General features: G+C 42.3%; 1 protein-coding gene across 1 annotated transcript in view; it reads left to right on the forward strand.

Moving 5' to 3' along the window:
* Positions 1 to 13,179, forward strand: part of LOC147204672 (breakpoint cluster region protein) — a 38,483-nt gene extending 25,304 nt beyond the window's left edge. The window contains exons 5-23 of the mRNA XM_086111259.1: positions 335 to 442; positions 658 to 718; positions 811 to 863; positions 968 to 1,108; positions 3,496 to 3,617; positions 3,770 to 3,935; positions 4,320 to 4,439; positions 4,612 to 4,687; positions 4,769 to 4,873; positions 4,973 to 5,047; positions 6,295 to 6,392; positions 6,551 to 6,682; positions 9,278 to 9,337; positions 9,554 to 9,663; positions 9,917 to 10,056; positions 10,955 to 11,089; positions 11,178 to 11,283; positions 11,853 to 12,015; positions 12,091 to 13,179. Coding sequence (XP_085967385.1) covers positions 335 to 442; positions 658 to 718; positions 811 to 863; positions 968 to 1,108; positions 3,496 to 3,617; positions 3,770 to 3,935; positions 4,320 to 4,439; positions 4,612 to 4,687; positions 4,769 to 4,873; positions 4,973 to 5,047; positions 6,295 to 6,392; positions 6,551 to 6,682; positions 9,278 to 9,337; positions 9,554 to 9,663; positions 9,917 to 10,056; positions 10,955 to 11,089; positions 11,178 to 11,283; positions 11,853 to 12,015; positions 12,091 to 12,180 — 2,061 coding nt within the window. The 3' untranslated portion in view covers positions 12,181 to 13,179. The remainder of the gene's footprint in view (positions 1 to 334; positions 443 to 657; positions 719 to 810; positions 864 to 967; positions 1,109 to 3,495; positions 3,618 to 3,769; positions 3,936 to 4,319; positions 4,440 to 4,611; positions 4,688 to 4,768; positions 4,874 to 4,972; positions 5,048 to 6,294; positions 6,393 to 6,550; positions 6,683 to 9,277; positions 9,338 to 9,553; positions 9,664 to 9,916; positions 10,057 to 10,954; positions 11,090 to 11,177; positions 11,284 to 11,852; positions 12,016 to 12,090) is intronic.
* Positions 13,180 to 13,843: the final 664 nt, after the last annotated feature.

Consider the following 13,843-nt stretch of genomic DNA (forward strand, 5'->3'; position numbering starts at 1 on the left):
AGTTGTAATTCATGTGATTGGTCTGTGTATGATCTCTGCGCATGTATTTATTGCCATAGTGATCCCCCAAAAGCTGCCCTTGTTAAATTAGGAACATTAATCTAAATATATATTTACACAGTAAATTATGTGCATTTATTTTCTTAAATAGTAAACAAATAGATATTTCATGTCAATTTTTTTTTCACTATTGAATAATAAGGAGAATCGGACCACTGTGGGAAGTCTCTCACTCTCTCACTCTTTCACTCTTCCCAGTGCCTTTAATAAAAGAACTTAATGACTCTGATGTCAGTTGAAGGAATCAAATTTGGCTTCTCCTCATGTCCTCCAGGCCAGCCAGCTTGGAGTGTACCGGGCCTTTGTGGATAACTATAAGGTTGCTGTGGCGACAGCAGACAAGTGCTGCCAGGCAAACACACAGTTTGCACAGATATCTGAGGTATGTAATAAGACTACACACAGCAGGAACTGCAGCAGTTGAGCGTTTGATGTGGTGCCGCTGCCCGGGACAAGTGATGATAGAGCAGTTTTTAGTGGTCCTCGCAAGTGTACAGAGCCACAAAAGCTCTTTGTGGTGGCACTAATTGTTTTAATTGCACAATGCTATGGGGCAGTTGCTCTTAGTTAATGTTTATGACTACGTCTTCCGGACAGAACCTCAAGGTCAGAGGCACAAAGGACAGCAAAGACCAGTCAGGAAAGAAATCCCTGGAAAGTGAGTTTTGAGTAAAATGACTGGCACTCACATAATTCAGTATTCGTATTGTTGAGTCGTGATCACTTTTAAGCTGATTTCCTTCTCTCCAGCCCTACTCTACAAGCCTGTAGACCGGGTGACACGCAGCACACTGGTTCTGCATGTAAGTCAACCTGTGGAGTGGTAATGGAGAGCCTCATCTTACTTGGGCATTGGCATGGAGATTGGGGACAAAAATTGTCTTCATTTTGGTTGTTTTTGTTTTAGGATTTACTGAAGCACACTCCCTCCAGCCACCCTGACTATCCACTGCTACAGGATGCCCTGCGCATCTCACAGAACTTTCTGTCCAGCATTAATGAAGAAATCACCCCTCGTAGACACTCAATGACAGTAAAGAAGGGAGAGGTCAGTTCATCACTGAACATAATCATGTATGATAAAGAAAATATGTACCTGCTTCATGTATTTTTTTTTTCTGAGCACACCAGTATCAAATAGGTGACTCTTCATTATACACAAAATAGAAATGGTAATCGCTTCTTCAACTATTTAAGTTACTGTAATGAGGGGTTTGGTAACAGGAAAATACTCACAATATCTCTGTTATTTATTTCATATGAGAATTTGAAATGTTGGTGCAGATATTTGGAAGCATCCTGGAAGTTGACGTGTTTGATTCGCTTTCGCGGGCCACATAAACATGTTGTGGTGGGCCAGATTTGTCTCCTGGGCCTTGAGTGTGACACCTGTGATATATACAGTATTGTACATTAACTGGCGAGAAAGTGATGTATGATCTAATGAGATTAAATAAGTAATCTCGTAAGAATTCCGACTGTACAATAAAAATGCTCAGGTTTGATCGACAATGTCAAAGAGGTATTAATACCGCACTGTAACATACTCGGTTATGCCTTTCTGTGTGTCTTTATGTGGCATTTTTAATGGTGCAGCTGTTCTCTAATGAAGTGTTCAGATTCAGTTGATTGTATTTATATCACGTTGCTATGATCATTATTGTGGGAAAACATAATACAGCTTGTTACTTTTCCAAATTTAGTGGGTGGAATAATAGTCCGCCGGTGCAAACAGCTACATCTAACGCCTGCTACATGTAACTTTTTTTTTTTTTTTTTTTTTTTTTACTTTGCTGACTTTCCTTCAGCCTTGTTTGTGCTCTCTTCCCTGAATCAAGCTAGGTCTGACTTATAAAACTGTCAAATGTAGGCATAACATGCAAAACAGTCTTTGCAAAAAAGCACACCTAAAAAGGACTACACAGCCACTCTTGCAGCTCGGTCAAAATATTATTTGCCACGGTGTTGCTTTGAAATGAATGCTAATGGCAACATGACAAGATGCTCAATGTGGATTCTGGAACTATAGTTTAGGCACACAGAATTCAGGTAAAATGACTTGACAGAATTCAAGACTACATCATCTTCCATGGTTCCCCTCGATTGTGGGTGTTGACGGTAACAAGGCAAAGCAAAAGGTAATTGGAAGCTCTGATAAATAAAGTTGCCCACTGACTCATCTTAGCCTGTCTGCTTTAGTTGTGAAGGAAGTGGAGCAAAAGGAAGCTTGTGACTAACCAGTGCAAACACAGGAGGTCAGGATCTCCGTGTTGGAAATGAAGAAAGCCTCTTGATTAGCTCAGAGCTCCCTCCCATCCTTCCTGGCTGCTCTGCCACTTTTGGGTCCCGGAAACTAACCTGGAAAAGGTCTCATCATCATAGAGCAGCCCAATGTTCTGCCTGAGTGTCAAGCATCTGAACCCAGCTTGCCGGTATCTTAGAACTCGCCTGCCGCAGGGGACACAGCCGAGTTGAAAGTGCACATTCAATCGTACTCAATACTCAATGTCATTGTAGCCAATGATTAAAAAGAAAGGCTGCACTAAAAGCTGTTTTTTCCATTGGATTATTGATTGATCCGCCATCCCCTCTGTGTCATCAAAGCAATAAGCGCATGTGCTCCTACCACGTTTTGAAACCAGGACAGAGCCAGACATGGGGTGCCTTTCGTCCTGCAACGATTTCCTTTTTCTTTTTTTTCTTTTTTTCATACCGTAGTGAGTGTTTGGCAACAGAGTCTCGCATGGGCAGCGTCACAATGTAAACAACCTCCACCCAGAGGTCAAAGTGCTGACAGCTCACAGCCATGTGTGCCTCAAACAAGAGGAGTACCAGTAAGCTCTAATTTTAAGGTCCAGTGCCCCACCAGAGCCAACAATAGTTTTGTTGTTGTTTTGTATTTAAATAAGTAGTGATTTATTTGTGAAATTAATTTACATACATATACTGTTAGTCTGTTTATGTTCTCGTGCTCTTTTGGGGATAATTTTCTCAGTTTGTTTGTCTATCTTGACTTTCTGTCCTTCACCTTTTGGTAGGGGATTGTACAAGAATTTGAAATTTGACCAGATTCTACCGAATGCTGTTTTCTTTAAAAAACAAAACAAAAACCTACCTTAGAGTGCAGCGCTATACCTACATTTCGCCCCATCGAGGAAACACATAATCAACGCGAATAATGACACGGTAAATGAAATATACTCAAGGAAGGTCTTCTGAGATTAAACAACATGTAGATACCCGGTGCTTGAATTTGGGAGCATTTATCTGAGAACAAATCGACTGCACTCTGAAATTGAGTACATCAACGTCATTTTATTTTGATCCAATCGTGGCAGACAGATGTACAGTAAATGAATTCATTCTATTTTGCAGTTCCACCACAGTGTCACGAATGACGTCGTAGCTTCTGTAACTGTAGCTTTTTGTTGTCAGAATCGTCAGCTTCTGAGGGACCGCTTCATGGTGGAGCTGGTTGAAGGTTCCAGGAAACTCCGTCATGTCTTCCTCTTCACTGACCTGCTGCTCTGTACCAAGCTGAAGAAACAGGCTGCAGGGTGAGGGAGTCTGAGTCAATACCTTGCCTGTAATTTAAATATTCCACTGGTTCATTCAGAAAAAAGAAAACGTTCTGAAGTAAAAGCAAAACAGACAGACATGTGAAGTGAGCAAGGTGCATAAACTGCATTTGCATTGTGCTCATTCACAGGAAAGGACAACAGTATGACTGCAAGTGGTACATTCCTCTCGCCGACCTGACCTTTCAGACGATTGAGGACTGCGAGTCGACCCCTATCCCTTTAGTCCAGGATGAGGAAATTGATGCCATGAAGATCAAACTGTCCCAGATTAAGAATGAGATCCACAGAGAAAAGGTAAGCATGCCCACAGAGAGAGACAAGGGCTTTTCTTAAGGAGCAGAACGTTCCAGTTTCAAGATCCACACCAGAGCAAAACTGGTAGAAATCCCAGAAGAGCAGTCACTGACCAAAACGTGGACATTTAGATTTTCATTTGATTTGATTTTTTTTTTGCTGTGAGGGACGCCAGTCCCGCCATTGTGTTATTGAGCGCAGCACTGAGCCTTCTCACCTTCTGCATGCATATGTATTTGTATGTATGTGGACCGTCTTGAGCTATACTTAAAGCATTGCTTGCTCTGTGGATGACAGATATTTGATCACGTAAATGAGAAAGATACGCCAACCACCAGTAAAGGCAACCCCAAAGCATAAACCTCTGCTTCTGTTGATTTACAGAGAGCCACCAAAGGACCCAAGGCGATGGAGCGTCTGAAGAAGAGGTTATCAGAGCAGGAGTCTCTGCTTCTCCTCATGTCACCCAACATGGCTTTCAGAGTGGCTAACAGGAATGGCAAGGTCCAAAACCTCCGCACTATTTGTACATTTTAAGTGTTTTGCTGTGGAACACTGTAATCCCTGTTGATGTATTGTTGTCCATGAGTTTATGCTGCCCTCCGATGTTGAGGGCTTGTCATTGCAGTATTTAACCACAATACATAAACCCATCAAGTCCCTTTGTGCCATTCAGGGTTTCACATTTCTGATCTCATCCGACTACGAACGTGCTGAGTGGAGGGAGATCATTCGCGAGCAGCAAAAGAAATGCAAGTTATTCCCCCAAAATCTCTGATGGTGCTTTAGTCCATTTGTGTCTGATACAAATGTGTCTGAACTTTGTCTGATAGGTTTCAAGAGCTTCTCTCTGACATCTCTCGAGCTGCAGATGCTTACTAACTCATGTGTGAAACTCCAGACTGTCCACAATATTCCAGTGACCATGAACAAAGATGGTGAGGTTCATGATAGCTTAATTAGTTGTGCCGTCGAAACATACTTGCAATTTAAGAGTTGTGTCTGAAGATGTATACTCACTTCTGTTTCCAACATAGATGACGAATCCCCGGGTTTGTACGGCTTTTTAAACGTCATTGTACACTCTGCATCCGGTCTCAAACAAACCTTGAGTGAGTGATCCTTTCTTCTGTTTTTGACTTTACTGGGCCGTCTAGAGTTTAGCTATGACGTCACGAATTGTAATTCTTTGTACGGTAATTTCTTCTGCGTCTCTGAGACCCTGAGATGGATGAACAGCTGCCGGGGCGGGGAACAAACGGGATTAGTTTGGAATCAGTGGCGGATGCTGGTCTGTCAAGGAGGGGAAGCTCAATTTCGGCCTACATCATAAAATGGGTCCCTTTATTTATACGTGAATTCTACTCTCCGTTCCTTTTCAAGAAAATGATCTGTGACCCTGTCATACCAACAAGGCGTCTTTTCCAAAGTCTTAACTGTGGTGATATAAGTCAGTCTGCGAACACAAGCAACTGCAATAAAACCCACCAGAAATAAAAGATTAATTTGTCGCCAGTCGCTTTCAACAAAGAGAGTGTCGCTAAGATGATTAGAAGTCTCCAGTTCAAATCAGAACAGAATGAGAATTAAAAAATGCTCCTACGGATACATAAACCAAAAGATTGGTGATTGGCTCATTCCACTGTCAATCAAAAAGAGATTCAGCCTCAGACAGATCATCCAATCATCATGCTGAAAAGCTGAGCGTCTGGGCCGGCCCATAAACGCCCACTGTCCATAGACTCCCAGAGACGCCGAGCGTCCGATGGGCGTGACAAAACCAGCATTTATCCAATGACTGGTCTCTTTTCAACCTACACTGAACTCTCTAGACGCCCACAGCGTCCGCGCAGTCGACACTCAGCGTCCACAGTTTACATCACAGTGAAGCTGCGGGAATGAATGAGAAGAGAGTCGCGTCGTAACCAGTAATGAGAAGCTGATTCGGAACAAAAGTTGAGCGCATTGTTGCGCATATTTAGTCAATGACATATACACACAATTGTATGTACACACATATATTTGATCACTTATTTTTTTGACATCTTAGGGGAAGCTGAGCTTCCCTTGCAGTCTTAGAGCAATCGCCTCTGTTTGGGATACTTTGTACAAATGGTCTCAAACACGACTCGACGTGAAACATGATACGTTCTCCTTGGTTGCTTCAACTCCAAAAGCCATTTATTGAAATGGTTAGAGTATGCATTATGACATGTTCTCATTGTTTGCTGAAACTCCAAAAGTCGTTTGTTGAAATCGTAACAGTAGAATAAAACAACATCACAGGGGAAGTGTAGGTCTCATTGTGTTGCCTCATTGATGCCTCTCTAATTCTACTATGTCTGCTTGTACACATCAGACCTTTACTGCTCTCTTGAGGTGGATTCCTTTGGTTATTTTGTCAACAAAGCCAAAACGCGCGTGTACAGAGACTCGACTGAGCCCAGCTGGAATGAGGTGAGAACTTTATAGAGGAAGACATCTCTCGGCGGAGGGCTTTTTCCGTTTCACGCTTGTTCGTCATGCACCACGTCTGTTGCATTCCACGTGTAATGCGTGTGGATGGTATGGCGCGTACCGATCTTTACTGAGATGTCTTCTTGTTTCCATGCAAGGAGTTTGAGATTGAGCTGGAGGGTTCCCAGACGCTGAGGCTGCTCTGCTATGAGAAGTCTTACAGCAAGCCCAAGCACAGCAAAGACGATGGAGAGATGACGGACAAGATTATGGTCAAAGGACAGATAAAGGTACAGTATGTTGCTTCAAATTCTCATAGTTTTTGCCAGTTAAAAAATTGTGCGTTTTTGACATGTGATTGACTGGCGACTAGCGTGGTCAGTAAGTCGGGGGTGGGCTTCCGCTCATCAGGATCCTGCAATTGCTGTAAAAAAAAAAAAAAAAGAAAAAAAAGGATGAAAGTTAGTTTTTTTTTTTTTAACATAAACCTTTCATGAACTAAAAGTGCATAGAAAACCTCCAGCAGGGATAAACGGTCATTTTTTGTATGATAGTTGGTGAATTTATTCTCTAATATCCTTAAAATGTCATATTTTTCCACATGATTTGCTAAAGCAAAGCAATATGAACTCTACAACAACCTGACCGACAAAGTTTAATTTTTAACAGAGAGTAAAGTATTGGATGTTCTTGTTCAGATCAAAGTCGGTGAGCCACTACCTCCAGCTTTTAGTCGCATGCAGTCAAGATTTGACATGGAAGTTCCTTACATGTTCCTTCTAAATGGTAGACATCATCAAAAAGCACATTTATAAAGCTTTCCAATTGTATGTTATAAAACGGAAGAAATAATCTCCCAAGCACAACACATTTCCCCCCCCCCCAATTCATTTCTGAACATGTCACAATGAATAAGGGGGGGGGGGGAATACATCCTGACCCCCCACCCCTTTAATACTGCAGTTTAACTAAAGTTATAGAATTTAAAAATGCATTGACCTTTATTTATTCCAATAACCTACCTGTGGTGATGCATCTGCATTGCTGTCCACCGGTCCCTTTTTGTCTAATCATGCTCATGACACTCTTTTTGCTGTTCATAAAGAAGTGAGAGGTGTCTGTTGGCCGGTGGGTCACATCATCTTGACCTCTGATCGAGTGTTGTGACAGAGGGTGGATTAGACTTTGGGTTGACCAAATGTAGCTGTTGGCATTGGTCCAGAGTTTGCCAGATGGAGGAATACACAAAGCGCTCTGTGATAAACCAGTCGAGGGATTTCCCTGCTTCTGAAAAGATGGGTTAGAACTCAAGAGTTTTGAAGGGAAAAATAAATATCCAGCTAAAATACACCCATTCGCCAAATGGAACTCATTTTGTGGCTAAAGTAGAAATAATTTTGTGCATTGCTGCAAATCGTACCCTGCCAGTCTTTCATCCAAAGACAGCTGGGATAGGCCCCAGCAGCACGCCTGTGACCCTCGTGAGGACAAGCATTACAAAGAATGGATGGATGGATGGAACGAAGTATGTTCGCGAGTTACACATGTAATCAAGTCAAGTGTCAAAGTGTCACTGTCGCTATCCCGCAACATTGAAATCACCATTGAGCGTGACCATTACAGCATTTTTTTTCATTTGGCTTATTTGAAAAAGCCAACCGCTCTCTGGAGACGGCAACAACGCTGCTTTGAATTTTCATGCAACACAATGGAATACAGTACCGGTAATTCCTTTGTTGTGAAGAGGAGAATATTTACAGGTGTTTGATATTTTACAGTCATTTGTATTCATCGGTAGATAATCCCATTAAGTTTCTTGCCAAGGTGGCATTCGGCGATAAACAACAGCAGGCGTGAGCACGTTGATAATGAGCGTAGGAGGGGATTCTCAGGAGTTAATCTCGCAAATCCAACGGGGAAGTAGAACAACACAAAGGCAGCGGGCTGTGTGGCTTTGCTCCTTTCTCCTGATTCCTGCTGGAATAAGCACTCTGACTATATGTGACAATGCATTAGGAAAGTTTGGGAAGGATTTGCCAGGGCTTCAATGATGAGACTCTCAAAGGCAAAGTGGCCAGCGGATGGACGTTCGTACAAAATGGACCCGCTGATTCTGCTCGTCGCTGTAGAGCAGCTTTGTTGTTGTTTCTTGTCTTTTTGCCCATCGTTTGCCAAAGGGACATTTTTAGAAAGGTGACGGGCTCATGCAGGAAACATGAGTCAGTGTAATTCCAATGAGGAAGGCGCGTTTCAGACAGTCGGTGTATTGGAGGAAGAGGTTGAATTGGCCCCCAGAAAATTTGCAAGTACGGGGGCCCGTCTTTGGGACAGAGTTCGTAGCAGTCTGCTCAGACCAAAGGTAAACAAACATACAAATACAAAGTGTCTCAATGGACCTGCTAAAGATGTTAGCGTCTCATAGCAGATTTGTTTGACAATTAGCTTTTTTCCTCCAGTTATTTCATTAAGAGGAATGTATTTCACCCTTGTGAAATTTAGTTTTGGTCTTTAAAAGACTTCTTTGTCAATTAAACTACCGGTATGCTGTAGTTTTAGGAAAATGATTGCGTAAAAAAAACAAAAAACAGTTATCTATGATGCAAGGCCGACTCAATGTTTTTTGGTGGGATGTTGTCGTATTGCAAATTGTCACTTTCATTTTGAATTCGGGAAGGCCTTCCTTTCAAAGGGGACACTCTATTGTTCCCTTTGAAAGGAAGACCTTTCGAAGAGAACAATAGAGTGTCCGTTGTCATTTTGCTTAGCATTGAATCCATAGTGAAAATCAAGCATCATAATTCATCATACTGTCGATATTATCCAATTTGTTAATAGTGAAGTTTACTTGAAGTAACAATCTGCACACTGACTGTTTTCATTTTCAGTTGGATCCCCAGAACTTGCAAAACAAAGACTGGCAGCGGACTGTCATTGCTATGAATGGGGTGAGTAAGACGAGACGGAGTGTCGTCGTAAAAGTGACCAAAAAGAACAGCCGAAATAACACCACAGCGTACAGCTGCAACATGAACATTGCTCTCCTCCGCCAAATGTTTCATTTCTAAGACAGAAGGGCCACTTAAACATTTCTAAGCTGACAGAAGGACTTCTTAGGCGAATCTAACAGGCTTTCCTCTTCCTTTTCTACTCTCCTGTTTCAGGTTGAGGTCAAGCTTTCGATGAAGTTCACCAGCAGAGAGTTCAGTCTCAAGCGCATGCCTTCACGCAAACAGTCTGGTGTGTTTGGGGTGAAAATTCATGTTGTAACAAAGTGAGTTGATCATTTGCCGCACAATTCAGTTCAGGAAAAACGAATAAGTTATTAAACGTGCTGAATGATCAAAAGAACACATGCCGTGCCGTTGGTGAGGCTGATTCAGATTCTGCTGTCTTGTGTTTATACACCTCATGTTGCGTGGTTGGTCCGCCTATTAGGTTTGTTGACTTATGGTAGGCTACTTCCTGGTTTGTTGACCGTTGAGTTAAGTTCGCTGACCAAAGCCTTCTTTTCCTTGTTTTACCAGACGGGAGCGCTCCAAGGTTCCCCTCATTGTGAGACAGTGTGTTGAAGAGATCGAGCGACGTGGAATGGAGGAAGTGGGCATCTACAGGGTGTCTGGCGTTGCAACTGACATCCAAGCTCTTAAGGGTGCCTTTGATTTGAGTGAGTTCCACTTCAATATGATAAAGCCTCATTTATTATGGTAATTGATTTGAACTGGGGCGGCCCGGTGGTCCAGTGGTTAGCGCGTCGACCTCATAGTGCAGAGGTCTTGGGTTCAATCCCCGTTACCGGCCTCCCTGTGTGGAGTTTGCATGTTCTCCCCGGGCCTGTGTGGGTTTTCTCCGGGTACTCCGGTTTCCTCCCGCATTCCAAAAACATGCATGGCAGGCTGTACACTCAAAACGGTCCCTAGGTGTGAGTGTGAGCGTGGATGGTTGTTCGTCTCTGTGTGCCCTGCGATTGGCTGGCAACCGGTTGAGGGTGTCCCCCGCCTACTGCCCGAAGAAGGCTGGGATAGGCTCCATCACCCCCCCGCGACCCTTGTGAGGATAAAGCGGATCGGAAAATGAATGAATGAATGATTTGAACTGAAAACATCACCACGATGTACAACACAATATTGGGCCGGTCATTTAACGCTCAACCGCTACATCTTCCGTTCACTTTATCTACTTTCTTTTCAGATTCAGACTCAAAAGAAATGAACGTGACTCATATATTCCAGGTCAAGCAATATTTGTACTGAGGTTGAGCGGGGGTCGGAATGGCCATCAGTGGCCCCCTGAGAAAGTATTGCCATTTTTCCTCCCATCTTGAGACCCCTGCTGTAGAACGTTATAGATTATGCCTGAGTATCTCTTTTCATAATATCCTTTTATGATGAGAACTCCTTCAGTGGATTTAATTGTCCTACTGTTTTTTTTACCCCCCAGTGAGTGTACATAATCTTTACAATGCCCTTCGATCTAGTTCAAGACTGAGCCCTGAATGAATAATCTGTTCCTAAATTTCTTTCAAAGCTGCTGACGTCACAGATCTTATCTTGTCCTCCTGACAGACAACAAAGATGTGTCGGTGATGATGCGGGACATGGACGTGAACGCCATCGCCGGTACACTGAAGTTGTATTTCCGCGAGTTACCTGAGCCTCTTTTCACTGATGAGCTGTACCCCAACTTTTCTGGAGGCATCGGTCAGTCACAAATTCAACTTTTCTTTTTTTTAAACCTTTTCCAGTACAGTACACTTTCCCTAATCCACAATATTGTGTTGCCATGCAGCACTTTCTGACAGTGTGGCAAAGGAGAGCTGCATGCTCAACCTGCTGCTCTCTCTACCAGAACCCAATCTGGTCACCTTTCTCTTTCTACTCGACCACCTGAAAAGGTAAAACGCACCTGACATAACATGTCGTGTTGCATGTCAAGGGTATGACCAAATCACCAGAATGGTCCTCATAGGCACCACGCCGGAAAAAAAATACTTAATTTTTGATTGCACATGATTAACATTTGTTAAACTAATATAATTTGTTTATTTCTGATGAAAACACGGGAAATGACACAAGTTTGTGCAACTAATATATATGTTCAAATTAAGTACCGTATATCTAAAGGATCTCTTTTTTTCCGTGTGGGTTACCCTCGAGAACTATAGAAGTAGCCTGTGGGACTGTTTTGAGTATGACTAATAATTAATGTTGCTGATATTTGTCAACGGTGGGCTTGTGAAACCTTTTGAGCCTCTTGTGATTAAGGGCTACACAAATAAATTTGACTTGAATTACTACATTCATTTCAAATCATAAGATTAAAAAAATGAGTCTCTTATCTAATCATTGAAATAAACTGTACATATTTTGCACATTTTACATTCTTCTTGTTATTTTTACTTCTACGAATACCTGGCCCATCCCCCAAATGTGAAATCGACAACTTTTTTTCCCATTCTGATAGGGTGGCTGAAAATGAGAGCTTTAACAAGATGTCTCTGCACAATCTGGCCACCGTTTTTGGACCCACTTTGCTTCGACCGTCCGAGAAAGACAGCAAAATCACCATTAATAGTTCACAGCCGATCTCCATGAATGACAGCTGGTCTCTGGAGGTCATGACGCAGGTAGAATTCGGCAGCACAGAGTAAAACATCGGCTGCCCTGTCGATGCTTGTTCACTTGTTCCTTTGTCTTCTCAGGTGCAAGTTCTACTCTACTTTCTTCAGCTGGAGGGCATTCCAACACCTGACAGTAAACGACAAAGCCTTCTCTTCTCGAATGAATTATAATACGATTTTTTTACATGCTAAAAACAGTCTTCAGAACAAGGCATGGATGTTGCACAATATCGCCACTAGATGGAGCAATCACCTCATCAGTCATCAAGAGCTTGGATGTGGATGAGCGTTGACGTGGTTTGTCACCCCCGCCCCTGATATATGCACAAATTGTATCTGGATGAATTGTATATTTTATAACACTTTTTCTAATTTAATGACATTTTCTTAACGCCATGATTTGCTGCCTGTCATCGCGTACAATAGTGGTGTGAATTTGTCATTTGCTTGAAGGATTTGTCACCGGTGACCGTGGATTGGTGGAATAGAAACGGATTGAGGTTTTCATGTCTACTCCTCGGATTTGCCCCGGAATGGCTTGTGCCACGGGTTCACTTTGCATTCACACAGAGATGCAAATTTACAGTTTGCATCCAACATGCAGGCATGTTGTACTTGAAATAAATTGGAAGGCTCTAGTTTTATGTGTAAAACTTCAGCAATATGTAATGATGATAGCCACACAGTCTCTTGTCAAAATGTTTTAGTTCATGTTTTCACTAGATGTCAGCATTTTTTTTAAGTCCCTTAAGTCGGTTCTTCGTATTTTGCTCCTACTGTTTTTGTTAGTTGCCATGGATTTGATTTATGTAACTTGAGTTGCTGTGTTGGTGTTTCTAGTTGCATTCCTTCTTCAATATTCTCCCTTTGAATTGCTGTCATTTTGAGAGCAATTTCATGGGTACCTTTAACTGACTCCTATTCAACACTCCTGGGGTGTTAACAGGGTTATCACCCCTTGCAGTATTAATTTTGAAGGCGTGTGGGAATACACAATGTGCTTGAATTAGGAGTTACTTTACAAATCATTGCAAGAATTGAAACACTTGTCGGCACAAACTGAAACACTTTATTCGTGTGATTTGTGTGTAATACACAATTGCTTCTAGTAAACACTGACCAAATGTGTTTGTATGATTTCTCGAAATAAAGATTTACTTGACAACCTCATTTTGTCATGTTATTGCCATTGCGTCTGAAATTACAATTTACATTTAAATGGTAATTTAAAAAAAAAAAGTTCAATTGTCATGGTAAGGCAGTTGGTCTAGATGACATACCAGTGGAGGTATGGAAGTGCTTAGGGGAGGTGTCGGTTGATTTTCTGACTAGGTTGTTTAATAGAATATTAGACACAAACAAGATTCCTGATGAGTGGAGGAAGAGTGTCCTGGTACCAATTTATAAGAAGGGTGATGTACAGAGTTGTAGCAACTACAGGGGGATAAAGTTGATGAGCCATACGATGAAGGTTTGGGAAAGAGTAGTTGAAGCCAGATTGAGACAGGAAGTGGAGATTTGTGAACGGCAGTATGGTTTCATGCCGAGGAAGAGCACCACAGATGCAATATTTGCCCTGAGGATGATGGAGAAGTACAGGGAAGGTAGGACGGAGTTGCACTGTGTGTTTGTAGATTTAGAGAAGCCATATGACAGGGTGCCAAGAGAGCAATTGTGGTTCTGTATAAGGAGGTCAGGGGTTGCAGAGAAGTACGTTAGATTGGTGGCAGGACATGTATGAGAATAGTACAACAGTGGTAAGGTGTGCAGTTGGACGGACAGAAGACTTCAAGGTGGAGGTAGGACTGCATCAAGGATCAGCCCTGAGCCCCTT

This window comes from Hippocampus guttulatus, chromosome 5 (genome assembly GCF_054856545.1).
Source record: "Hippocampus guttulatus isolate MCC_2025c chromosome 5, RoL_Hgut_1.0, whole genome shotgun sequence".
In the NCBI taxonomy this organism is placed as follows: domain Eukaryota; kingdom Metazoa; phylum Chordata; class Actinopteri; order Syngnathiformes; family Syngnathidae; genus Hippocampus; species Hippocampus guttulatus.